The following is a 27160-nucleotide window of genomic DNA, read 5'->3' as shown; positions in this document are numbered from 1 at the left end:
TTTAACCGCAACAAGCGAACACATTGTGGGGTAGTACTCATTCACCGAGACCATCTGACATTCAGCACCAACAGTGCAGCAAACCCTCCTGTCATCTTACTCCCACACACATTCGCATGCGTGCTGCACACATTCTCACACACACACACACACAATCTCCACTAGAGATAAAATCAGCCTTATCTCGGCATGTGACAACACAGTTTTTAGGAAATCAGATAATCAAATTCAATAAAATACTGACCAGAAAAAAGGAAAAAAGTGCCACCATCAGCTGTCAATAAAGTCATTTATTATTTCACACAATGGATAACATGAACAACTTCAACTGTAGTTCTTCTTAATAAGTGCTCAACGCTGCCAGCCAACAGAAGGGTAGCAAAAGAATGAGCTTTTCTTTCTGAGGAAAGAGAAATAAAAAAATGAACCTACAAGATCATGAAAGATAAACATGACCAAAAGCATGCCAGCGGACATGGATATACATATATATTGCATGTATATATGTGCTTAAGACATATATCTGTATGCCAGCAAATGCAAATACAAAATATATGTGTACATTTACACATACATACTGTGAAGGATATATGCATATGCATGCGCATCTAGTATTTACTCTATATGTCAAATATTTGCAGTTTTTAATATTCATACAATGTACAAAAATGCTTCATGAATTAAAAAATTCATTACAAAAAGAAACATATCAAACAATGTACAAGTCTTGCTCCAAATTCAATTGAAATTCAACTTTCGGCTTGTCTAAAATATTTATGCATACAATCAAGTTGAGCATGCAAATAAAGGAAACCCACTCTAGAAAAAGGTTCAAATACACTATGTATACAAACTAAAATATGCCCACACTGTTAGAAGAGCTCACTTTGTGCTCTAAAGAAGTACATTTATTGGTTTTCTCAATGCTTCATCTGCACTTTCAGCTTTGAACATTATAGCTTAGAACTGTAACATATGCTGTGAGGATGACTACATGTACATTTATGAGGTTCTGTCTCACGTGACCCCTCACTCCATGTGTAGGACACTCATCACAGCATGCTACAAAGGGAATGGGGGGTGATCAAAATTTAGGTGCCGTTATATCCCATTCTAGTTGCTGTAGTGAACTGGTAAGTGTGGACTTCAGTAAACACACCCCCAACCACTGATGTAAGGTCAAACACCGCTGCGCTGCCCTTGATGCTAGGACCTAGGACAAGGTAGAAGACCCTTACATCAGTACTTAGGGGTGTCCTGTAGCCACTGGTCCAGATTGGCTGCTAAATACAATACAACAACAGTGACCTTGAACCCTATTCACAGCCACATCCCCTCTGCAGTCTCTGTGTAGAGTGAAAGCTCTGGATTAGGACAATACTTGTCAGTGTTAGAAGGCACCGGAGCATTGGCTGGTAGGAGAGACAGACAGGACAGACAACACCTGGGGTCTTTAACTCTTACATCAGAAACCACTGACTGACCACAGTGTGGAGTAAGCTGCCAAGCGTGTAGTCTCTACACCTCACGGACCACACATCTAGACCTCATCTTCACCACAACAGACTGCAGACCCACCGAAAGTCATCTAGCAAAGCAAGGTTAAGCGCACTAACTTTAGGACGAGTGTATTTTTGGCTATTTCCTCTGAGAACTCCCCCCTACACACAACCTCACTTGCTTACTCTTCATGCTACTGCGCTGCCCCAACTGGCTGCAGGCGAAATAGTTGCAAGTCAGCGGGGATTCCTATTTTTGGTTGAGTACACTACAAAGGGGCTTTTATCCTCCAAGAACTTTCGAAGGTGTGATAAGGCAAATCAGTTTAGCATTCTGTGTAATTTAATGGACTGGAGGGATGACTGTCAATGTACAGCAGAATTTGTCCAATAGAAAAATCCATCAATCAGGGTAGTCAGTTTCTGTATGTTTCCTTGGGTCTTGGGCAGTCTTAATAGGGAGAAAAGGTCTACTGTGGTTTTAGGAGACAGTCCCAGCATAGCCGAGCCCAACCGGTATCCATGCAGGATGGACATACTAACACTATTTACAACAAACACTTCAATACTGTAGTTTTACATCTGGTTAAGGCTGTACTGCATAGAGCTGCAGTAACTATAGTTTTCATGAAATGATAGTCACTTTCTGCACAACTTATTACAAATTATTACTGGTATTATTCACAATTCTTGTTACATGAATTCATTTTATTCAGTAAATAAGACCACTTATTTCTCTTTGTCGAAGGGTGGACCCAGAACAGAAATTCCTTTTAAGGTCATTGCCAGGCATGGCCTGATGCATAGCAAACAACAATGTAGGAGAACGTGGTTTTCATGACAACCTCCTCTGTTCCTCCTTTGCCAAGTGCATAACCAGTTTTAAATGACTGGTTAATTACTGGGCAGAGTGAATGTTCTTCAACTATATCTGGGACACTGAGTACAATCAATATCTCTGGATAGAAACACATCTGACACAGTGGATCTTTCTGTTACGAACACTGCTGTAAAGCAGAATGTAGGCCAGTACACGATGTGTATCCAACACAGTAATATCATATTATATTCATTAGTCCAGCCCTTCTAGTTCTGTAACGATAATATGGGTCAGAAAACTAGGAGGAAGCTGGGAGACAGAGGATGCTGACTATGGAAGCTGTGAAGGGACACAGGCAGTGCCAGGGTTCTGATGACTAAGACACATGCGTCATATGCACAATCATGAATATTTGGGGTCAATTTCTGGGGCACTCTTTGCCACTTGTTATTTCTCAAGTCAAATGTAATTGGTGAGAGAGAAAGAAACATAAGGCACAAGTTGAACTGCTGCAACTGAGAATCCCACCCAACCCAAAGAAAATCTCCTGAAAAAAAAAAAAAATTAACAAAGTTGCCAAAGAAACACTGATCCATTGCTTATATTCTGAAATACTTATTTGAGAAAATACCAACCACTACCCAAAGCCACAGATACTGTAGATAGAGTTTAACAAAGGCTTAACATATTGACACAAAAAAATCCAAGATGGCTACATTCTAGAGTGCACATAGGAATGCTTTACATTGGTGCCAACATGGTGGAGAGTTTGTCAAACTCTGATTTAGATTCTTTTAAATAATACATCCTTACACTGAATACTGAGACTTTGGTTTCTAAATCTAAATACTGGATTTACTTAAAAAAAAAATATTTCCAAGGATATGGATTGAAAATCATGTTAAGTAGAAAGACTGGGATTAACTTTTCAAAACACTGACTGTGAGCCCTCTTCAGCTGAACTGTCCAATCACGATTCAGACTTAGGGCTTCAGTTTGACGCTTTTGGCTGCGTAGCCTGCATATACAAATTGATTAAAATAATGCATGCTCTCTGGAATGGATATCCACACCATCGAAGGCCAAAACATAAGGCTGGAACAAGCATGTAAGTGCTGCATTTGATTGATGCAAGTGTATGGGTTTTTTTTCATAGTGCAATAAACCAATTTTAAGGTTTACCAAAAAACACACCTGATATTCCTCCTGTATGCAATGCCCCCTGGATATAAACACAATAATGAGTGTATGAATGAATATATGTGGTTCTTTCTGTCTGAAAACAAACTTGTCTTGAGTCGCACCCATGTCTGTTTTTGGTTATAAAACAATACACAACTTTCATTGTCTATGGTACAACAATTCTATTTGATATACTGTATGCCAGTACGTGTCTATGAGCTGGTTTCTCATTGTACAAGGCAGGCAACAGTGGACTTTGTTTCTATGTACAGTCTGGGACAGTCTCATCCACCATATTGCCTTAATGTCACTGATCAGGACAGGCCTGAGTAGGGAGGGAGAAATAAATGGGTAGACTGAGGGAGCTCAAGCAATGGGAGATGTAAAACATGATAGGGAGTATACGAGAGGACAAAGGGAGATGAATTGAGCGGCAGGCACCAGGGAGGGCTAAAGAATTGGGGTGAGTGGGGAGCAGAGAGGGGGACGAGGGGTGAGGAGCTGCCAGCAAGTGTCAGTTACTCCTCGGAGAGAGCACAAGAAAGGTAAAGATGAGGGTGGGAGCAAGACACAGGGATAAGTACTGGGGTAAGGTGGCTTAATTACTGCTGTTTAATCCCACATGTCTTTGACAAGCTTCCTCAGAAAGGCAAAAATAAGCAGAGCTGCACAGTTTAATATTAACCATTCCCCTCCCCTTGCTGGTAAATATATGGCTAAAGCCACATTCAGATACAGTATCATAAAGTACCATACACATCACTGTATCAGATACATAAAGAATCACATAATATCCTACACTATCATAAGTACCACACACTTTTATAGCATCAGATTCAGTATCAAATAGTACCATATAGTGCCATTGTAAATGAAGGTCCAATGAATCCTTGAAAGGCTCATGTCTGGTAGCAAGCAGAGGGATGGTACCGGAAGTGTTCCCTCCTCCTGCTCCTCCACTGACCCTCTGTAGTCCTCACCAATCAGAGAGGAGAAACAAGTCAAAGTGCACCAAAGGAGTCCAAGAATTAAGGACGCTGCACTGGAAACAGCACTGACTCCAATAACTGCTCTCCGTTGGGTTACGGAGGTTGCTTTCTCCTGCAGGTCTATTGACTTGAAGGAGCCCATAACTCGTCCCTGCTGTGGCCCCTGCCTCTGCGTTTCCCACCTTTGGCCACCGGAGGCACAGATCGCGCTTGATGCACCACCGTCTCAATTGTTGCTGAGATGGAATCATGATTTGAGAACTCCAGAGGCTCAGGGGTCAAGCTTGGCCTGAGGCTCTGCCGACCTGGCAGGTCATCACACCTCTCCAGGACAGGCATCCCCAGAGTCCTCCCATCACCTCTCCTACCGGCCAACATGTCCAAACTCCGACCATCAGCCCGCTCTTCCTCTCTCTTATTAGTCGGCTCCGATTCCTCTACGGGCTGTTTTCGGGGCCGCCCAGGCCGTCTTTTGATGACATTGTTTCCTGTTTTGGCTTGTCGCTGCAGGCGCTTGGCACGGAGGATCTTCTGCACATGCTCAAAGTTCAAAGAATGCATCCTCCTCACGTCCTTCTGGATCTGTTCCACCTCACGTCGCTTATACCTCCGCTTACTGGGAACATCTGGGAGAGAAGAGAGAGTGGGCATGAGTGAGGTGAAACATCACAAGGTAAATAAATAGCAAAGTCTATAAAGAGATAGGAGTTTTCTTGCTCGCATGTCAGTCAAAAGCAGCAGCCTTGGAAAGGCCAGGAAAGACATCATGCCAATTTAGCTCATGGTGAGAATGTCTTTTTTTTTCCTTCAAGAGCTTCCTGCTAATTTTGACATATTCATGTAAGCCTTTCAAAGCCCAGCTGAGCCAGGAGAGCAGATCCTATCCTGTAATTGTCTACTAGAGAGCAGAGAGGAGAGGGGAGAGGAGGAGATCCCATTCTGCAAGCAGGAAACCCACAGAAATGTCTCCTTCAACCATTTAATATGTCGCTACACAATAACAACCCTGTGCATCTGGAGCACAGGCTGCCAAAAAGCCAAACACACAAATACAAATACACAAATCGACACTTTTCTCCACATGCACAGACACAAATACAAATGCACACGTATGCATACACTCACATGCCCAACATGCACAAATAATGAATTCAGCAGTTCAGAATGGCTGAGCAGAAGAAACTGGAGCCATATTGTTTCCTTCACACTGGTGAACTGGGCAGTATGCCCTTTACACGCTGTTCTATCCTGTCTCTTTCCCCTTTTCCCCATCACTCTCATTCTCTTTTCCACTCTACTCTTCATGGGCGGCAATATGCTACTCTCTAATTTTCAATTAAACTGGTAACACTGCACCATTTCATTTCCGTCTCTATTTCAGAAACCGCTTCCTGGTCTTGGTCCATCTCTGTCATTCTTTTTGTTTCCCATCTCTGTCCTGTTTCTCAGCTCCCCCCCCCCCCTTCTCTCTGCCTGGGCACCGTTCCCGGGGCTCAGACTGAGCCACAGCCAAAATGGAGGAAAAGCACAATCAGCCACCAGTCCCCAAGCAGTGTGCATACAACATGCTCGGTCTCTTTTTCTTGAGCTTTTACTCCCATTCCTGGATTCCCTAACCATCTCTTCTCCTCTTTCCCTCCAGAATCCTTCGGATACAATGTAGCCGGTTTCTGCAGTAACACATGACGACGGCAATAAACCACAGCAGCTCTGAATCTTGCAACCCAAATATGGCGGGCTGGATTGGAGGGTAATTTTTAAAAAGTAACGCACAACACATTGAGAATATTACATTAAAAACAGCATCTTGATTAAATAGAAATCACTTTTTAAGATTTGCAACAAGCAGATCTGGAATAAAATTATGCCATGCCATGGTTTTTTTTTACATTAAAAGAAACCAAATGGGAATGTTAAAGGGAAAATTAAGAGTTTAAGAGCGCATAGCTTCACAGTAAGGTGTTTGCTAATGAACTAAGCGTAAGGGAAGATGAAGAGAGGCCTGACCGCCCTCCATTTAAAACTCAGCGGAACATCTCCCTCTATTGTTGCTCAAGAATTCAGGGCAGACAGTGAAATTAGTCTAATGCAGAAAGCACTAAGTAGCAGTAGTTTATGAGCTGCACAGAAGTGTGCACACGCTCAGTTCTCACTCACACACACATACACACACACACACACACACACACACACACACACTACAAAGTAGCAGAAATTTATGAGCTGCATACACGGAACATAAAACCAGTGACCTTCAGCAGTGTGAGGGGCCGTATAGCACTGAGGACCTGTTTCTCTGTGGAATAGGAAGTCACTGCTACGTAGAGATACATGCACACAGACCAGGTTTCAGACAGGATAAAGTGATCCTCGATGTACATCATTTAGCGAGAGTGTTTCTCTGCGTGGATGTGCATGCATCCGTTTGGACAAGTCATGTGACACAAAGAAAATTATTGTGTTCAATTCAGTAGAAGATGACCTGCATTTATGCAAATACGCATGTGAGAGATTGCTGTCAGCTGCAGTGAGACCTTCTGATTAGTGAAGACACAATAACACACACAGATGCACCCCCACACACACATGAAAAATTAAATCACTACAAACTCGTTCTACTGAGGAATGATTTACAAACTCAGAGTTCATGCCCATGCTCAATAATATGAATTTTGCATCTGTATCCGCATGTGGATAGGGATCTGTCTATCTGTGTGCGTACATGTGTGTGTATCTAGGGTCTCTGCGTGCATGCGTACATGTATGATTGTGCGGCATGCATGCGTATGCACACACGCCTGTGTTTTAATTGGGCTAAAGCTGTGAAGTGAGGCAGTAAGTCATGCTAGAGGAGGGGCACGGAGAATGGGGAAAAGAGAGGGTAATGGGGGAACGAGGGGGAGGGGAGACAAGGGAAAAAGCAGAGAGAGAAAGGGAAGAAGGAAAGAGAGATAGAAGGGGGAGGGGGAGGAAGAGGCGGAGGAACAAGGGGAAGTCTGAGTGTGGATGTGGGGATTGTGAAGAGAGGCAAAGGAGGAAAACAAGGGCAAGAACTGCAGAAGCAGCACAAGGGGAAGAGGGAAGGACATGGAAGGTAAAAGGGGCATAACAGCACTGGAGGGATATCGTGGAGGGGGGGCTGTGTGTAGGATGGGGGGGTGGGGTTGTGTGTGGAGCTGGGGGGTTGTGTGTATATGAGTCATCCGTCCTGGATCCCCTGGGGTGGGGGGGTGTATTCTAACTGAGCCCCTGGCTTCTCCTCCCCACCACTGGACTAGGCCCCAGTCATTAAACCCCTGGCTGCCAGCCAGCTCTTTTAACACAGGCAAGGGCCTTTTACGGCGTGTCTGTAGAAAATAAATCACACTGTGTGAATAATATATCTCTGGCAAAGGCATTGGCAGGAGAGGAGGAAGGGAGGGAGGGGAGGAAGGAGAGATTGGTGAATTATAGTCGTCTCCATCCATGCATTACGTTCTCTCTATCCCCAGCCAGATGTGCTCAAAGACAGCAGAATACAGAATGTACCAAAATACACATTAGTTTGGAAGTGAGAATTTGGGTCTACCCTGCCTCTTTGTCCGCTTTAAGTCCGGATAATGCTGCACATAGCATTTTTATAAATAGAAATCACCTTGACGAGTGTGCTGCCATCAACATTTAAAATGGGGGAACCCTGCTAACTCGGACTAAATATATGATTAAGTCTCTACGCCAGCAAATAACAAGCCCATCATCACTAGGGAGCAGAATAATATATTGGACACCAATTAGTCTTGCAAACATGCTCCCAGATTTAGCTATGTTGACAGTTTTGCAACCTTGGCTGGTTAAAAATATACATAACTGGCTTGCAACTACAGTAGCTACACAGTGAAGCACAAGTGTCACATCTTCTGTTTAAGTGTACAGTTTGCACATCCAATGCAGCAACCCTTGTCAAAGCTATGTCAAAATCATGTTTAACTCATTTGCTAAATCTGTGGTCAAAAAGACACATTTTTAAAACACTACCTATGTGCAGCTTTCAACCATTTTGTTTTTGTCGCCTGTGTATAGTATATAAGTAACTGTCAGTTGTAGTTTTGTTCCTATTTTTCTCTAACAGATAGGAGCCTCGCTGTTTTATGATCTACCCTATCTTGACTTGAAATCGAATCTGTAATGAGGTCCATTGCTGTGTTAATCTACTGTTAATGTCAGCCGAACACCCCCTACTGATGCTTTATATCAGAAGCTTTCCACAGGTGATCCATAGATGGTTTTTATTGTGAAGTAGCTTCAAGAAGTCTAGCCATGAGTGAACTGGTTGGATAAAGACAAGTAAGCAACAGGTGATTACTACAGTATGGGCTAACCTCCAACCTCCAACACATCATCAAAGTAGGCAATACATTTCACTGTGCTGCCGCTGACAAATGAAATACCATTCCTGCTGTCATGGTTTCTGATCATGGCAAACGGGCAGTGCATGTCTTTGTAAATACACTTGGTGGTTTAAAAATGAACTAGTAATCCCGATGTAAGTAGTTCTTACCAGTGAGGGAGGGACTGGAGCAGTTGTTCATCTGTCCTGGCTCCTGCCTGGCAGTTTGGAATGACATTAAGCCCTGATCTCCAAACACAGGGAGCCTCGTCTTCCTGCTCCTCCCTCCGCACTCGTCCTCTCGTGACCCCAAAAAGAGGTCAGAAGCTGACTCCGACCGCTGCGATTGGCTACTGTAGCTGCTCATGAAGCTGTTTATTGGCTGTCGAGTCTGACGGGAGTGAAACTGGCTGTCAGCGAGGGAGTGTGTGGACAGCTGGTCTGACTCAAACATCCCTAAGCTGGATCCCAGGCTTGAGCCTCTACCACTGCCCCTCTGCTTCTCCAAATGCTTTGAAGAGCCCTGACTGGCAGAGTCCCTCCTGTCACTCAGCATGCTGAGACGTGCATTGGTCTTAGCTCCGCTGAAGAGTCCCCCCAGCTCCTGCCGATCTCGCAGTGAAAGGAGGGGTTCATCCTTGTGCTTATGTTTGTGCTTGTGCTTCCTCTTATGGAGGCGAACCCCTGCGAGACCACCTGCACTGCCACTGCCCAGAGATCCCAGGCCCTCTCCTCTTACAGAGGACCCCTGGAGTGGGCCACTGGCACTGCGAAGCTTGGCTCCTGGCTGGAGCTTTGAGTGTCCACTAGAGTGGAAAGCCTTGGGAGGGGGGACAGCGGGCCTCATGAAGGGAGATGGAGGTGCAGGTCCTAGTGAGTGGTGGGGGAGATAAAACGGGGGAGCAGGGGGAAAGTAGCCCAGACTCAGAGGAGGTGCGTAAGGCATCGCATACGGTGCATAGTAATTTCCCCCTGCCAGTGGATAACCATATCCTTGAACAAAAGGCAGCTTCGATGTGATTGGCTCGCTGGCTTTGGCTGGACGGCCGCGTCTCCTCTTAGCCTTCAGATCGGCGCTCCTGCGAAGGTACGAGCTGGAGTCACAGGGGTAGGAGTCGTAGGTGACAGGGTAGTAATGATGGAAGTTGAGGCGGAAAATGGAGGGGTACGGGTGCTGGGGGAAGCAGGTGTATCGTCTGTGAGACACTCGTAGCTGCTGGAGCTTCAACACAACCTAAAGGGAGGGCAAAAGAGAAAACATTTAGAAAAATACACCATAAACAATGCACTTGTACATCACGGGACTTGGTCAAAGATTACACATTAATTTATCATAGTGTCTCTAACCTCCTCCAGTTCTGACAGAAAGTGAAGATGATCCCGGCTCTGTAGGCACTTCCTCTTCCGTCGATGATGTTTTTGCTTCTTTTCCTGCTGCGATAGGAAGCTGTCAACAACAGTTGCTTGCCGTTCACAGCGTGCTCTGCTGCCCCTGTTGGATGCTTCCAGGACTGCAGCCTCCGTGGCCTCAAACCCACACAGATCAAACGAGTACCTGAATGTAAACAACATTAAATATACATTCACATTAAAACCTGCATGTTTATGAATGTGTCAGAGCATGGATACCCAACTGACCCGACATGTTGGGCCGGGTTTATATTAATATGTACAAATGATGTTCGGGTTTTATTATTTACAACTGCTGATGACATTGACATGGTCTATAGGCAAGCTGTAACCATGGTAACAACAACAGCATGGCAGTGCAATCTCATTGCATCAGTAACGTTGCATTAACTGTGTCTGGTTCGAGTCATATTCAGACTTAAAAACCAGAATGCCTGTCGGGTTTGGGCTGGGCTCGGTTACAACTCTCTCGGGCTCAGGTCGGGTTCAGAAAGACCTATGTGGCCAGAGCTGCGCTGTGATATCAGTGTGAAATATAAAATAACAAAAGAAAATAAATCAAAGTTCAAGAAATGTTAAGAAGTGTAGTAGAACTGTACTTTACCTGCGTCGAGAGGCGGGGCCCTTCTCAGTTTGATCTGAGGTGCTGTTGTTGTCTGTCCCAATCCCGCTGTCACTCGGAATAGTCTCCTCACTGTGGGACTCGCTGATGGGGGACAGGGTCACCTCCTTCACAGACGCACCCTCTGACAGGTGGGAGGGTGAATTAGCCAGAAGGCGTGGAGGAGACAGTTTCCATCCTCCAGAGAGGAAGCTCCTGCCTGGCGGTTTGGAGGGCAGGGCTGAGATGGGCTGCAAACTGGGCATAGTGGCATCAGAGTGGCTGGTTCTTACGGAGGGAGCACTGGAGCTGGGAGACAAGGTGGCGGAAGGCACTACAGGGCTCTCATAGAGACTGGACGTGGACAGAGACAGAGAGGGCTTGTCCCTAGTGGTTTTGGGAGGAGTGGAGCCTTGGGCTTCTGCTCTGGGTTTCCGCCCTCTCTTCTTACCAATGTAGATGGTTCCTCTCTTACTGACATTTATCTGTTTTCCCAGCCGAGCCTCAATGGTGGACGCCATGGCGCTCATAGCCGAGCTAACAGGGGCAGAAGATGACTTCAGAGCCAGAGCGCCGTTCTGACTGGAACCTGAAAGGATCTCATTCAGGATGCTCTGCATTTTCCCAAGCTTCATCTTATTCACTGGCCTGGAGGGGCCCCTGCCACGCTTTAGTTTCAGACTATTAGAATTTGCGCTGGTGGTTGTGGAGGCCATTAATGTGTTAAGTGTGTGTGTCTTCCTCCGACGATTTAGCCCTGAAGAGGTTTCCTGTGCCAGTGGGCTTGGAGGTGAGGTGGACGTGCCCTCATGAATGGTCTCCACTGTTAGGAGTGGCTGTTTCTTAGGGCGTCCTCGTTTTCTCTTAATGGGTGTGTGGACGGTCAGGCTGTCGGTGTTGGTGTAGAGGGGGCTAGAAGGGGTGATGGGGAAGGCTGATGGTGGGTCAGTTAAAGTCGACGGGCTTCCCCGGTTGTCTCGCTGCGGTGATGTAAGGCTGGCATAGCTTTTAGCTTTCAGGTAGGACCATCTGTCCTTGGCCTTGGTTGGTCTGGAACTGGCTGTGGAGCTGGTGCTGTGGCTGGGGCTCGGACTCAGGGCCGTCCTAGGCCTGGGGCTGAGACTGGGGCTAAGGTTAGCCCTAGGTTTAGGGCTCGGGCTGGGACTGATGCTGCCCCTGGGGCTGGGGCTGGGGTTTGGGCTGGGAAGTCTGGGGTTTGGGTTAGGATTGGCTTTGTTGATGTGATTTTGAGTAGATTCTCTGTGTTTAATGGTATCTGTGCTGATCTTCGGACGACCGACAGGGTTCTTTTTCATTCTGTTTGCACCTAATGCTGACTCTGGTTCAGATCCACCAGTAACTGTCTCTCCTCTTTCCACCCTATCTACCCTCTCTCCTTTTTCTCTTTTATCGCCTTTATCTGCTCTCTCTGCTTTTTCTATCCTCTCTCTGCTGACATCAGCCTGGCTTGTGAGTCGAGAATCATTTTTGTGAGTTTCCATCTTATGTGCTACTTTAGGTTCTGGGGGCCCAGGCTGGTGCTTCTCTGTAGTGTCAGAGTCCTGCCGTTGCTGTAATTGCTCCTCTACAGAAAATGACTCGTCAAAAGAAGGCCTCCTCCGCCTCTTTCTTCCCTTCCCTTCCTCTGTCAGCATGGGCATCCCTCTGTCTTCTTCATCTCCTCTCCTCCCAGCAGTCGCTCGCTCTCGTTCCTCTTTTCTCCTTTCCTCTCTTTCTTCGTGGAACCGCTCAGCCGTCTCCTCTTGCCTGTACTTCTGCCTCTCCTCTGAATTACTTGGGCTCTCCGATCCTTTCTCTGGCTGTCTTCCCCAAGGTGTATCAGCACTGTGGGGATTACAGAGCATCCTCTGGGAGTCCTTCCTGCCGTACTTCCTCTTGATGTTCCCAAAGAGCTGTTCACTGACCTCTTGTAACCCCCTCCCCCTGGAGAGATGTGTACAGAGGAAAAAATGATGACAAGTGGAATGGAGGGAGAGAGAAAGATTGTTTTGTATTTCACCAATATTTTACAACCAGTGCCAGTATTCACCAGTATTTACTATTTGTGTGTGATGACACTTAGGGATGGGTATCACAAGAGGACTTTCATATCATCAATGTAGCAAAACTGAATAAAAAAATATAATATTACTTTATAGCATATCACAATACAGTATTATATCAACAGTCTGCTATCCCCAGTGCAGAGTGCACAGTATATTTGTTCTAATAATCATGTTTGGCTCATGATAACATTGACCACACAGGAAAACAAACCGTACCTGCTGAGAGAGGTCAAGTTGAGAATACTGGCATCTGTAACCACTGGCAGCTGCAGGTCTGGAGTCAAGGATCTCTGAGGCGAGGGGCTCCGTGTTGCTGTTCGTGAGAAAGGTTGGGTTGGATCGAGCAAAGAGCTCCTGCTGGCTCCTGCCAGTTCTCTGGCTGGCTCAGAGTCTGCAGGATTGGCCGGGGATACAGAAGGTGCCGTAGACGCGATCCAGTCCGGATTGATTTGGTGTTGGTGTGCGTGTTGGAATTGTTGCGTGAGGGTGTGCTGTGTTTGCTGTGTGTGTGAGAGTGTGTGTGCAGGAAGGAGGGAGCTGCGAAGCTGGTGCTTGGGCGGAGTATGATCTCCCAGTAGTTGCAGCAGGCCTCCCTCTCTCTGCTCAGGCATTCTGAACTGGCGCTCATATGTCTGGGGACGACAGAGAAGAGAAACAAAGACTGGTTACTACATATGATCTGCAATCACAAGACAGCTGTAAATAGCCGCAGGGATAGACAAATGATATGATAATGATAATGTGATCATGAAACTGTGACGACTCTATTTCCTGTCTTCATAACATCAGCCTATCTTCACAGAGATAATACATATGTCACACAGCATCCAGTTCTGCAGTCAGTTTCTTTTTGTCAGCATAAATCAAATCAGTCATTTACTGTGCTCTGATATGACATTCTCGTCTTTTCGCGGCAGGACTGGAGCTTTTAATACATCTTGTGTGCATGAGCAAACAGTGTGCAACAAAACAAAAGGCTTGTTTACAGAGCAATTAAATTCCTGTGGCAAGGATGTTGCATGCTGTGAGAGCTGGGGGGGATGGAGCTGGGGGTGTCTGACTGCACACAGTATTAAACACTGACTGCCCTAGACCCAGAATTATTTACTATATATTACCTTCATTTTGTTGACAACTCTCCTGTACTGTTCGCCGCTGTAACTTAAACCGTCATCCCGACCATCCCCTGAACTGCTTATACAATACATGCCCTGAAACTATAGCACAATTTATCTACATCTTTCATGTGACGGACCACAAATCTGAAGTCAGCCTTCACCGAGTACCTTATTTTACATGTGTCAATGTAAAACCGAAAATGTAAAAGCTTGATATACCGTATTGGACGACATAAACCTGCTTAATGTATCACTGCTGCATAATCAGCGTACTGCTGGAAGATGAGAAATAGAGCAGCGGATGGCCTTTGTGGTTTAGCCTGTTATTAACAGACTCAGTATGACGCAACAAGACACTGTTCTGCTGCGCTGCAGGGAGATGTAACCTAACCACAGGCCTGCCTCTAAGCATATACACACAGGCGTGCAAGCGCACAAGCACACACTCACACATGCATACAGTAGATGCACACATTTCAAAGGCTTTATGAAATCCTGGCTTTACACACACTGGCACAAATGTATAAAAACAGTAAGGCAACCAATTTAAGTCTACATGGATCAACACCCTGCCAGATGATTAGCTCTTGCTCTTGGTAGACACACACAGACACACACACACACACACATACACAAATACACACAGTACAGGAACATATAATGTATGTAGGTCTTATCACATTGCATATATTTGCAAGAACAAGCACTTCATCTTTTACCCTGCCAGTGTTCTGTTCTGCCTCTATCCTTTCTCTATCACTATCCAACTGTTCTTCCTCTTTCTTTCTGCCGTCCCATCAGCAGTCAGACAGCCACACTCATTTTGTACTTCCACACTGGCTGCAGAAGCTGTTAATTGGCCAGAAGCAAGTTGCGGACACTCAGTAGCACAAAAAAACCCACACATGAACGCTGTGCAAAACAACACTGTGCACATAAATGATACACACACTGCACACAAGCAAACAGTAAGCAGCGTAAATGATTAACAATGCTAGAAAATGCATGTGCTTGTACTCTCGTTTATCTTCTGAACACACTGCTATGGTGTCCTTTCAGTTCTGAGATGTATGTGTGTATGTGTATGAGTATGAGTGTGAATACGTGTGTGTGTGTGGTGACACTGGAGAGGAGATGCTGTGAGTCCACAGAGGGATAAGATGACAGACACCTGATACACACATGCTTTCTCATTTAACCTGTCCTAGAATACCTGCTGTTTCAGGTTAAAGGAGGGCACAGAAAAAAAAGGCAGACAGGGAGATGATGGTGGTTAGTGTGAGACAGACAGACAGACAGACACACACATACACACAGACACAGACACACACATAACTAACCACAAAGCCACCACTGAGAGATAATAAAAAGAGGAGGCATGGACACCATTCCTACTAGAGATAGCAGAGCAAAGAACAGAAATAGGGAGCCCCCCCTCCTCCTGGTTGTGGTTGGGTTATTGGCACCAGTTCAGCTTTTTGTTCTTAGTTTCCGCCCTTCTACCACCCTCTCCCCTCGTCTCCGCCTCTTACACTCCGTGAAGCATTTCCAGGAAAAATACTCTGTCTGATATTCACACAAGCAGATATAAATAGTGGTCCAATGGATCCAGGTACTCCCTTGGTTGTTGTAGTCAACACGGTGTGAAGAGAACAACTTATTCTCCTTGCCTTCTCCAGACAGGGGTCAACCTAAATCACTCATACAACTTGACAGGTTGCCATTAGTGCTGCAACCAACAAATATTTTCATTGTCGAATAATCTGTTGAATGTTTTCTCAATTAATTGATTAGTTGTTTGGCCTATAAAATGTCAGAAAATGGTGAAAAATGTTTCCCAAGCCGGAGATTACATCCTCAAATGTCTTGTTTTTACCACAAACCCAACCTAAATATTCAAATTTAGGAAGCTGGAGTTGGAGAATTTTGACTTTTTATTCTTAAGAAAATACTTAAACCCATTTAACAGTTATTAAGTGACCTGGTGATTAATTTATAGTTGACTAATGAACGATTAAGCCTTCCAGCTCTAGTTGTCATGTGATAATTACTCTACACTTTGATATGTGCTGGGAATTTTTCTCTGTTCCATGTTTTGCACGGCTGCACCAATGCTACTGAAAAAAATTGCTGTACTTGGCAAATTCATTTTGATATTCCTCTTATGTGTATAGTACACTGCCCAGCTCTTGTCATGTGCTGTGTGAATAGGGACTGTGCTACTGCTGGCCTGCAGCAGGGGGCAGCGGTCGGGAGTATTAGGACTAGCATGGACTCTGACCCTGGAGCAGCCCACAAGCACAGGAGCTGTGAGGCCTCAACCTTTTCCACACTGTCCTTCTTCTACATGTCCCCTCTGGTCAAATTTAGATATGGGGAAAGGCCAGCACAAAACAGACCCAAGGCATGTTTGGTCCTGAACCCGTGTGATGCACTCTCCCTCCCTCGAGGCGTTCAGGCAGGGCTGTGTTCAAGGGTCAAGGGTCGTGCTCAGTAGCTAGGTCAACATCCATTTCTAGGATGTCTTCCTCTGGGTCAGTACTGTAACAACATGGATTGGTCTCAGTCAGTCACACAAAAGCTCTCCGACACCCGAATGCAGGCAGATATGGAGCTGCACATTCCTTTCCATTGGTGATGTAACCATTAGATAAGGTCAGAGCGCAGCGGAGGAGCTTGTGGATAATATGTGACTAAGTGCTGCAATCACCCAACTGAAAGGCACTTTGCAAATGAGTCAGCATATATTTACTGACAAATTCATGTGTGTGTGTGCATCTGACTGTAGCAGGCTGTTTTTAAACGCAGAGCTGGATGTAAAAAGTTGAACTCTCTCCTTTAGTTTGATGTGAGGGGAGGTATGTGACGGCCCCTCCTGTCCTTTCCTCTCCTGCAGCCTCTCGTTTTCCACTGTTGAATAAACTGAAACTCAGAGTGGAACTTCTCCCTCACACACACATACACACAAACACACACACACACACACACACACACACACACACACACACACGCAGAGAGCACCCTGGCTGCACCATTATACTGGGAAAGAACACCCTAAACAGGCACACCCAAATCTCACAACCCAGCACACATATACACACATAATACACCGGCAAAGATATACACAAACTCCATGCACGCACACACAGACACACACAAACACGCTGCCCTTCAAATAGTTTTTCGCAGCCTTTTATTTGGCTGCACGCCCGGTGGTTAGAGTGTTTCATTTTTCCCTGTGTATGGAACTGGGCAGCTGTCCAGACAGACACACAAAGAGAAAGAGGGAGAGAGGCACAGAGAGACAGAGGGAGAGAGGGAGAAATGGGGAGGGAGGGGGTTACTGAAAGAATGAGAGCGGCAGAGAGGGAGGGAAGAAGAGGACCAGCAGAAAAACAAGAAGAGAGGTGCCTAGACCCGTTAACAACTAGTTCCCTCCGAAATCTTATGATTGATATGATCCTCTCTTTCCCCCCTCACTCACACACACTGTCCTTGGCTTTGACACCATGCTGTCTCCCTCTGCCCCTGTGGCCTCGTGCACTGCCCCCTCCTCCTTATCACATCCCTCCTTTTCTTCTTCTTTTCTCTTTTCTGGAGCTGACCATTCTCCCCCTGTGGGAACTACCCCCCACCACCACCCTCCCCTTCTCTCCAGCTCCATTCAGAGCGCTGCTTCGCTGTGATCTGTGTTTCTGACAGCTCTACACACACACACACACATGCAGAGACACACACAGCTCCTCTGCAAACAAACACCATGAATACTAACACGGCTTTGTGTCCACAGCACTTAAAACGGGGTAGAAGGAGAGGGAGGGAGGGTGGAGGTGGAGGTTTGGTGGGGTGCAGAGAAAAGGAGGGAAAAGCGATGGAGGAGAAAAGAGGCACTGTGTTGATCTTGTGGCCACTCTCACAGACCCCCCCCCCCCCCATCCCTGTTTCTCGTTCTCTCGTTCTTCCCACCAGTTCTCCCGGGAATAAAGACTTCCATTCATGCGCCTGAGGAGACCCACAGCAGGGGAGAGAAAAGAGGGAGGAGAAGGGGGAGGAAAGATGAGGGGGTGTCAAGGTGGGACAGTTTGTGGATCACTGGGATCAGGCCCGCTGCCTAAAATTGTGTGTATTTGTGTGTCTGTTTTCACTCAGCGTGTGCTGCCTCAGCCAATGCTCCACTATCTCAGATTCGGGTGGCATCGGTGCCAGCCAAAGCATCTTCTGGGAAAGTTGGGTGGGAAAGTTTGGAAATTGGGCTCCATTCAAAACTTCCACTCTCGGGCTAATGCTGCAATTCCACAAATATGTGTTCAGCCTACAGCTACAGTTTAACAAAAAAAGGTCTTGATTATTTGAGCCAAAAAACTCACTTTTTCTGCAGCATATTCTTTTCTACGTGCTGTTATATGTGCCCTCCCTGCTGGGCTTGATTCGGTCTTACAGTACATTTGTCCTTTAGCTAACTGTAAGGCAGAAGCCAGATTTAATGCACAGCAGTAGGTCCCAAGCAAAATGTTCCCTCCTACGTCCACAGCAGTAATCCTTCAGATTGGAGTGCTCTAAAGATAGCAGCGAAAACACCCAAGAGTCTCCTTGTCACACTCTCTTCAGACACGCTCAGACGTAGATGACTCAATCTGAACAAAAGCCTGTGATTGGCTGAACCGAAGCATGTTATTACGGTGCAATTGGAGGTTTTCACCCGCTCAGTAATGACAGACACATTTACATGCTACACAAAGTATACATCTAATCCCCGCTATTAGCATTAATGGTGTGTGTGCAGGCATATGTGTGTCCTGCCTGTGAATAGCGCTTAAAGAGTTTTTTCATAGTGATTATTACAGCGATTATGTACCATTTGTTCCTTTCACAAATGTGGATGAACCTCTAGGTGACAGCATTATGTATTTCACTCAGCACAAAGAAAATATACACAAGCACAGAGACTGGCCACACACACACACACACACACACACACACACACACACAGTCTCTCTCTCTATGGGAAATCATAAGAACAAGTCTAACACAGGTTGGAGTGCTTCATAAATAGACAGAATGCTGTTTAATCAGTGCATCTACCAGGGAGAGTAAATTACACACACCTACAGACACATGCACAACAGACAGTACAAAACCAAAGGAACGTGTTGTTCACAGCGCTCTGTGCACCATATGACCCAATCGTACCACTTCTGTACAACAGGAAACAATTAACAGCCAATGAGCTGCTCTAAATCCTAAGGGATGGCTTCCTGTTTGGAATGATGGGTAATTCAAGACAGGAGCTGCGCTGAGATTAAACACTTCCTCTCTGGCAAACAGTGGTCTGTAACAGCGAAGCCTCACTGATTAGCTATTCAAAAATAATGCACCCCAACGCGTCGTTATCTAGTTCATGAGGCAACAAGAAATTACCACATCACCTATGTGTTTCTGTACTAACAGTGTCTCCATTATCATATGATGCTCTATTATGCTAAAAATTAAATGTCAAAATTACTTTGTTTTATTTTGTCATTTGATAAAGCGAGGCAAAGGAAACACACAGTCACACAGGATTGTGATGCTAAAACTAATCAATTAATCAGAATAAAAGGAATACTTAACCCCAAAAAACCTCCCCGTGTTATGTTAAGTCTCATTTGTCCAGTTGTATACTCAGTGCTTCGCAAACAGGCAGCCCTTTCCGACAGGGAATTGAACTGAAGTGAAACTTGAATATGCTCTCTTGAGAGCCAGACCCCATTGACAAAAACACTAATTTTACCTTGCTGAACATGAGAGCTACTGGTCTACCACTGCCTCGATCGGTTAGTTTGTTTGTGTTATTGTGTGACTTTGGTTTTTTAAAGGGTTAGTTTAGATTCCTATAAGTCACACAATAACACAAACAGACTAACCAGTTGAGGCAGTGGTAGACCAGCGGCTCTCATGTTCAGCAAGATAAAATTACTGTTTTTGTTAATGGAGCCTGGTTTTGAAAAGAGCATAGTAACGTTTCATGTTCAGTTCAGTTCCCCATTGGAAAGTACTGTCAGTTTGGAAGTACTGAACATGTGACTGGATAAATGAGACTTGGATTATACTGCACGAGTTGTTTGACTGTTTGTAAACAGATTTGAGTTTTGATTTTGCTTGTTAAACGTGTTCCCTTATGACTTTAATTCATCAAGAATTTTCTCCGTTGTTTGGATTCTTGAAGTTTTCTTTGCAAACTCAGTGTAACAAGCCAAATAACTGAAATACAAATGATAATTTGGGGGCTGAAGTATTCCTTTAACTTTTGTTTTCATATTTAAAGGGGTTTTTTGTACATCCGATTTGTACAGTTAACTATTTTGACAATCGTTTCTCACACAAAAATGCCAAACACACTCTTTTTCAAGCTTTACAAACTTTAGGATTTTTGCTTTTATCAATTTAATATCAAATACAATTAAACTTCATTGGACTGTTGGTTGGACATAAAAGCAATCTGAAGATGTTACCTTGGGCTTGAGGAAATTCTCATGAGCAGTTTTCACTCTTTTCTCACATTTTATAGACTGGATAATTAACTACATAATCATAATATTAATCAACAGATGGCTCAATTATTAAATATTTGCAGCACTGCTGGAGTGCAAACTGTTTCCCATTAAGTGATGTTTACAAACAGTTGCTGACAGATGAATTACTACGTCTCTAGAGTCTGCACTTTAAGTTTGAAGCTCGTAAAGTAACGCTTTCATTGCTTTGTCTACATATTTCTGTGAATATCTCAAGTCCTCAGATGATCCCCAGCTTGCGAGAGCGAGAGTTATTAGAGAGCCACTTTATGACATCCTCAGTGACAGGGAGAATGGGCAAAGTGAGACACAATAGTCTTAACCAATCAGACTGCCCGCCTCCCCTCAGGCCCCCTCGCACCAACAATAACGCCTTTGTATGAGGCTGCACTCCACTCGCACGTTCACACACACACACACACACACACACACACACACACACACACACACACACACACACACACACACACACACACACACACCAAAGCATAGCATCCTACACTTTCTCAGACAGTCACAAAGAGAGGCGGGAGAATCAGTGCACCACATCTAGACCCGCATCAACGCAAACAAAACTAGAATTAGAGTGTGTGTATTTTAGCTAACAACCTGGCTCTGTGTGTGTATTTGTATGTGCCTGTGTGTTTCCTTCCAGGCCTGGGCACATGACTGCAGCTGCCCCCTCGCTCCCTTGTCTAAACCGGCACCCCTCCTTGTTGTAGGTGAGAGGTCACACGGAGTGGCATTCCTCTCGGTCTGAGAGCGAGCGAGCGAGCATTACGCTGAGCAGAGGGGGCAGAGAGAGAAAGAGCAGGGCAGAAAACACAAGGGGGCAAAAACGCAACAGAGCAGGGCAGGTAAAAGATGAGGAGCGCAGGGCACTCGGGAATGTGTACATGTGCGTGCACATGAGCATATGTGTGTGTGTGCGCGTGTTGAAATGGACCACTAAACAGAAGACCCTTGTGGCTCTTCCCTACTTCATAAACACAGCTGTTTGTTTAGTCTGAGCCGCCCCAAGAGACAGACACACAGACAGAAGGACATACAGACACATTTATATCATTTATTCATGTCTGCGTCCATACTTAAAAGACAACGAGCATAAATAAACAGCAGAACTACAGACGGATTATTTTACAAAGCCTGGTACAAAGACATGGAAAGCAGCGGAGAACTGGGCAGTGACACATACAAACACACAATGTCTGAAAAGCCCTGGCTTAGGGGGCTTTTTAGTGATTTGTATGATTACATGTTTTTAATGTGAAACGTTTTATACCACATTCTGTAGTGGTGGTAATGTGTTTTCAACCGACTAAACAAAAATGTTGTTTAAATATATCGTCATGCCAATAAAGCCGGTGACAGTGACAGCCTGAAAAAAAGACTTCTGTAAGAGGAGTGTTGGACACCACCTCTCCACTGTCATCTCTCTTGCTTTGAGGCGCACGCGCGCACACACACACACACACACACACACACACACCCTTTCTGACAGGCGAGTCCCAGACAGCTGATGGGGCCATCAGATTTCACTGACAAACACACTTACGCTTCAAGTGAGACACAGTGAAAGTCAATACTCTGCGCCTGCTTCTCCTTTCCTTTGACTCCAATCATTCCCTTCGCTCCCCTCCCTGCACCGAACATCACCCTCTATTCCTGCTGGACCTCCTCTCAAAACCACAGAATATACACTCCTCCTCACGTGCACGCACACACACACATACGCACACACACACTTGCACACTGACTAACCGCAGAGGCAGAGGCATGATGGAGCCACACTAACAAAGCGGCCACCAGGAACACATGATGCTGTGACTCAACATCATCCGTGACCGCAGAGGACATCAAACATGGCCGCCCTCCAGTTAATCCCACAGTTATGTGAGTCACAGTCAACCGCTATCCAAAAAACCAAATTCAGGCCTGTATATGTTTTTTTATAGTCTACACTTAGATTGATGTTGCCATATCAAACTTGTGACTACTTGGATTTAGGCTTTCCTTGTTGTTTTCTTTGTAGGTGAAGGTAGGACTGGGTGACTGACCAAATTTTATTTTCAATTATGATTTTGTCTTTTTGGCTCATGAAAACAAGATAAAAGGGATAAAACTGATCATTTTCTGTGTCACTGTAACGAGGCTGTGGGCCCTCATCGGGTTTTTTCAGCTGATTCAGCATGTTGACTCGGCGTCAGAAAGGATGGAGCCCGTTGGTTTATGAAATCCCTCTGATTGGCAGGTCAGCTTAGCGCACAAGAAAATAAATGAAAGTGAGGAAAGTAAACAGCTGCTTCATTAGGTTTCCCTTTTTGAATGCCGATTACAGACTACCTTCGTCTGCTGATGTGGAGAGTTATTTCCTCTCATGCAGGCCCAGAACGTACATGCTGGTTGGCTGTTGGCTGTGTTTTGGCTGAAACACAGGTGACGTGAGGCGACGCAACAGTCGGCTTTGGTTGCTGCTAGTTCTGTCGTCAGCTTGGTGAATCTGCACCTTTACAGCGGCGCACTTTTGCTCCTCCCTAAGAGCCCAAACTCACTCTCAGCCAGGCTGTGGCATGATAAGTTCACCTCAAGCCTGTTTTTCCGTTGTACTATATTCGAAGTTAAAGAAAATTCACGATAACAAAGGTTTTTTTTGAAAGGCCAATAAATGCATGATGCTTCTAAAGTTAGTAAGTAATCAATCATATTAAATAATCATGACCTCAATATTGACATGAATAATCACTTGAGCAGCCCTAGTTAAAGGGTGACTTTATGCTCTTTTTAGTACAAAAAGTCAGTTTTGTGAAGCATCCTAAAAATCTTATTGCATTTCTTAACAGCTAAAACTTGACTTCTTGGCCAAGCCTGGGTATCCAGTGTTAAATGCCTTCATGTTCATTGGTAGCTGCTCCCCGAATGAGCCACTGGCATTTCTTTAAGTGCAAGTAGCTGCTTCAGATCTTCATTAAAATGTAACTTGAGCTAGACGGGCTATTATATTCTGCCCGCATCTGCTTGAAGAGGAACAGCAACCCACTGGGACTGGACACAATAGTGAATGAATAGGGCTTGACCTTTGGGACAGATTGAGAAGATGGTATGTGTGTGTCTGATTGAGAAATTAGCTACAGTTCCAACCAAATGGTCAGCACAAACACACACGCATAGACACCAAATCCAGCCCTGAGGGTAAGAAAGCAAAGGCCAGACTCCAGTTGTCTCAACCCTGACCCACTCGCACAAACAAACAATACAGCACACACACACAGACTCACACACACACAGATACGAAGGCTTACACAACTGTGGAGTCCAGCTATCACCTCGACTTTTGAATGTCCGGCAGGGTCAAAGTTCATCTCGTCTTCTGCCAGCCTCCAGCGTCTCTTTGTGTGACTGTGTGTGTCTGGGTGTGTGCATGTGCTCACTAGGAGTGACCTTGCCGAGTCATTCATTGTGGATACACTGCAGCACCAGCACTACTGCAGAGCTGATTAGGGAGCAATCTTGCTTAGTGTAATGTAGAGTGTGTGTGTGTGTGTGTGTGTGTATTTGTGTGTGTGATGGGGAGAAAGACAGATGAACAGATTGTGTTTTGTCTGGACTTTCTTCAGGTTTGAGAGATACTCAGGAGCAGATCAGAGGTTAGATGCGAGGTGTGTGTGTGTGTGTGTGTGTGTGTGTCAGTGTGGGTGTGTGTGGGTGTCGGTGTGCGTTTCAAGTGTGTACAGGGTGTGTATGGGGGTCAGACACAGATGGACAGCTGGTGTTTCAGCGGTGCTAAATCACTCACCCCTCCCCAGCATGCAGGCACACACACACACGAACACACACGTACACACACACACACACACACACAAACATACACATGTCCCATCCCCCATCGACCACAGGGAAACGCCCCTTAAAGCATTCCCAGCTCTTACTCTCAGAGACTGCACACTGAGGACACACATACACACACACACACACACACACACACACACCAAAATAAAAGCCTGGTTATGTTCACCACAATGACAGATACCAAAAAAGTCTACTGTGACAGTTTGGTCAGGCCATATTAGAGGTGATCATTTCATGTTCGTACACTTTCATAAATCAGTCAAGGATTGCTCTCTGTGGGTAAGCACAACGCTTCACACACACACACACACACACACACACACGCTCCTATTTTATGAGCTCATCAAGTCCCTCAGGTCACCAACCGCCATCTCAGCCAGGGATAAAAAAGCTCACATCAAAAGGCTAACCATTTCACACACACGCAAGTGCACGCAGAGCATGCGCACACACTTGGCGTGGCAACTGTGGCAGCATTAATTTCCTTGTGAATGCACTTGACTAACACATAATAATCCCAAACACTGCTGGGAGACCACCAAGCAGCAACACACACACACACACACACACACACACACACACACACACACACACACACAGCCAGGGGGACCACCAAGCAGAGGGGCTGTCAAGACAAGATAAGTGTGTGTCTAGCATCAGGGTTTCGCATACACCCACTACTACACACACACACACACACACACACACACACACACACATACATATACACACACATATACAACAACAACAACAACACACAGCCTGGCCTGGACTCCTGGAAAAGCTCTGGCTTATCTCTCCCAGCAGATAGTGAAATGGATTAAGAGCCACATTTGGCACGTCCAGAGAACTGGACAGATAACCAGGAAAACACTCTCTCTAACTGCAATCACTGCTCAACATGATTTGTGTGTGTGGGTGTGTGTCTGTGTGTGTGGGAGAGAGAGAAAGAAAGTGGATGCATTTTAGCTTGCGTATGCTCCCCCATGTGTAGGCATTGGATCGATAACTGTGTGTCTATGTGTGTGCGTGTGGGCATGTGTGTCTGGAGGAGTGATGCAGTGGTTGACCCAGGACCCAATGCGTTAGAACACACACATTCATCTTCCAAACACACACAGCGTGCCCAGACAAAGAGCTGTGTGTGAGGGGACGTTCAGCATGTGTGTGATGTCAGCTGGAGACAGAGAAGGGGAGCCCATCATATCCCGGTTATGTGTGTGTGTGGGTCTGTCCCCTGACACAAGGCGCCTGCTCATTGACCTCCTGGTTATAGATGCCTGCTATGAGGATGATAGGTGGCTGAGATTTCCTTTAAATCCGGGAAATTACATCTTCTCTTCTCTTTAATATGGCTGTGTCTGCACTCACTCCCTCGTTCACTTCCCCCTACATCATAATGGACACTAAAAAGTGTTCTCAATAGTTTATGAATTTTGTGTAATCACTGACAGCAAAGTGCCGCATGAATGTCATGTTCACATCTATAAAATGTGGCACATTGTAATGTGGGCTTGTTCATAGCATGGACGCTAGTGTTTTTCTTGTGTTGTGAGAATCTTTCAGGGAGCTGTGTTCTACATCAGAGTCCTGCTTTGAGTTGGGTACCTGGAGATAACTTGCCACCTGATTTGCAAGTGGTATTTTGTCTTTATTTTATTTCTGGGTTTGCTTTTGGGTGAAAAAAAGAACACGTGGTTGTATCGCGGATGTTGGAGGATAAATACGTTTATTAAAAAGAGAATAATAAAAATTCAGTTTATTAACCTTGTAACATTTTAATCTTCTGATTGCTGACTTTGTGTGTCAGCTGTTTTCTGCTCCACCTGAAATATGAGAGCCGCTTCGGTTAGTTGCGTTACTAACAGGCATGTTTGCTGCGGGGATGTGCTGCTCAATATTATGGGAACAAGCAAAAATATTCATTTGAATTTTATTTCATGAATTACCTTTGTTTTAAACTATATTATCTTGGTTTCACATGTATGAAATGTCCCGAAAATGATCACTTTAAACATACTTCCTAACCCAGATATTTGCATGGCCATATGATTATAGGATTTGTGGTTTCCCGGCTTTGAGGTGCTTCCACTTCCTGTCTGAAGTTGAACTGGCCGGTTCCATGGAGCTCTGTTGCCAGCCTTGGAGCTCCATGGCACTCCATGGCATGTTCTCACCCAGATGTGCATTTGATATGGTTTTCAAATGTTTATATAAAGCAGTAGCTATGCTACTATTATTTTAATGTTTATTCAGACAGTAATTGCACAGTGCTTTGGGTCCAGACATTTGAATCTACCCACTCCACCGAGTTGACTGATTTTCCTGACATTGTGATATAAAACAGCGGTTCCTTGATTGAAATAAAAAACAGTGAGATCAGCAGGGGGACTAACAATTAGCCAATCAGCACCACAGGTGGGACGAACACCGTTGTCAAGCTGGAATCAAGCAGCGCGCCACAACCAATGACAAGTAACAATGGCATACGCTGTAAACAAAACAGAAGCTGCTATCGAGGCTGTTTTAAATCAACATGTTTTCTCAATTTTGACTTTCATCATAGTCTGTTTTACTTCACTCCACTTTGTTTTACACCGTTCCCTCTTAAAACCCTGGCAAAACAGGTAGACTGGCATGGCAACGCATCAGTGTGGACTTTAAATGACATCAAGACAGATGCATTGGTCTCTGGTGATTGGTTAGGGAAAA

General features: G+C 45.2%; 1 protein-coding gene across 1 annotated transcript in view; it reads right to left on the bottom strand.

Annotated features, from left to right (window-relative positions):
• Positions 1–279: 279 nt before the first annotated feature.
• The window catches only part of setbp1 (SET binding protein 1), a 39393-nt gene continuing 12512 nt past the window's right edge, over positions 280–27160 (bottom strand). The window contains exons 3-7 of the mRNA XM_049577988.1: positions 13150–13565; positions 10871–12811; positions 10204–10411; positions 9028–10090; positions 280–5116 (exon numbers count right to left, since the gene is read on the bottom strand). Coding sequence (XP_049433945.1) covers positions 4611–5116; positions 9028–10090; positions 10204–10411; positions 10871–12811; positions 13150–13565 — 4134 coding nt within the window. The 3' untranslated portion in view covers positions 280–4610. The remainder of the gene's footprint in view (positions 5117–9027; positions 10091–10203; positions 10412–10870; positions 12812–13149; positions 13566–27160) is intronic.

Source organism: Epinephelus fuscoguttatus, linkage group LG6 (genome assembly GCF_011397635.1).
Source record: "Epinephelus fuscoguttatus linkage group LG6, E.fuscoguttatus.final_Chr_v1".
Classification (NCBI taxonomy): domain Eukaryota; kingdom Metazoa; phylum Chordata; class Actinopteri; order Perciformes; family Serranidae; genus Epinephelus; species Epinephelus fuscoguttatus.
The sequence above is the reverse complement of the archived record's forward strand: the minus strand, read 5'-3'. Positions and strand labels throughout refer to the sequence as shown.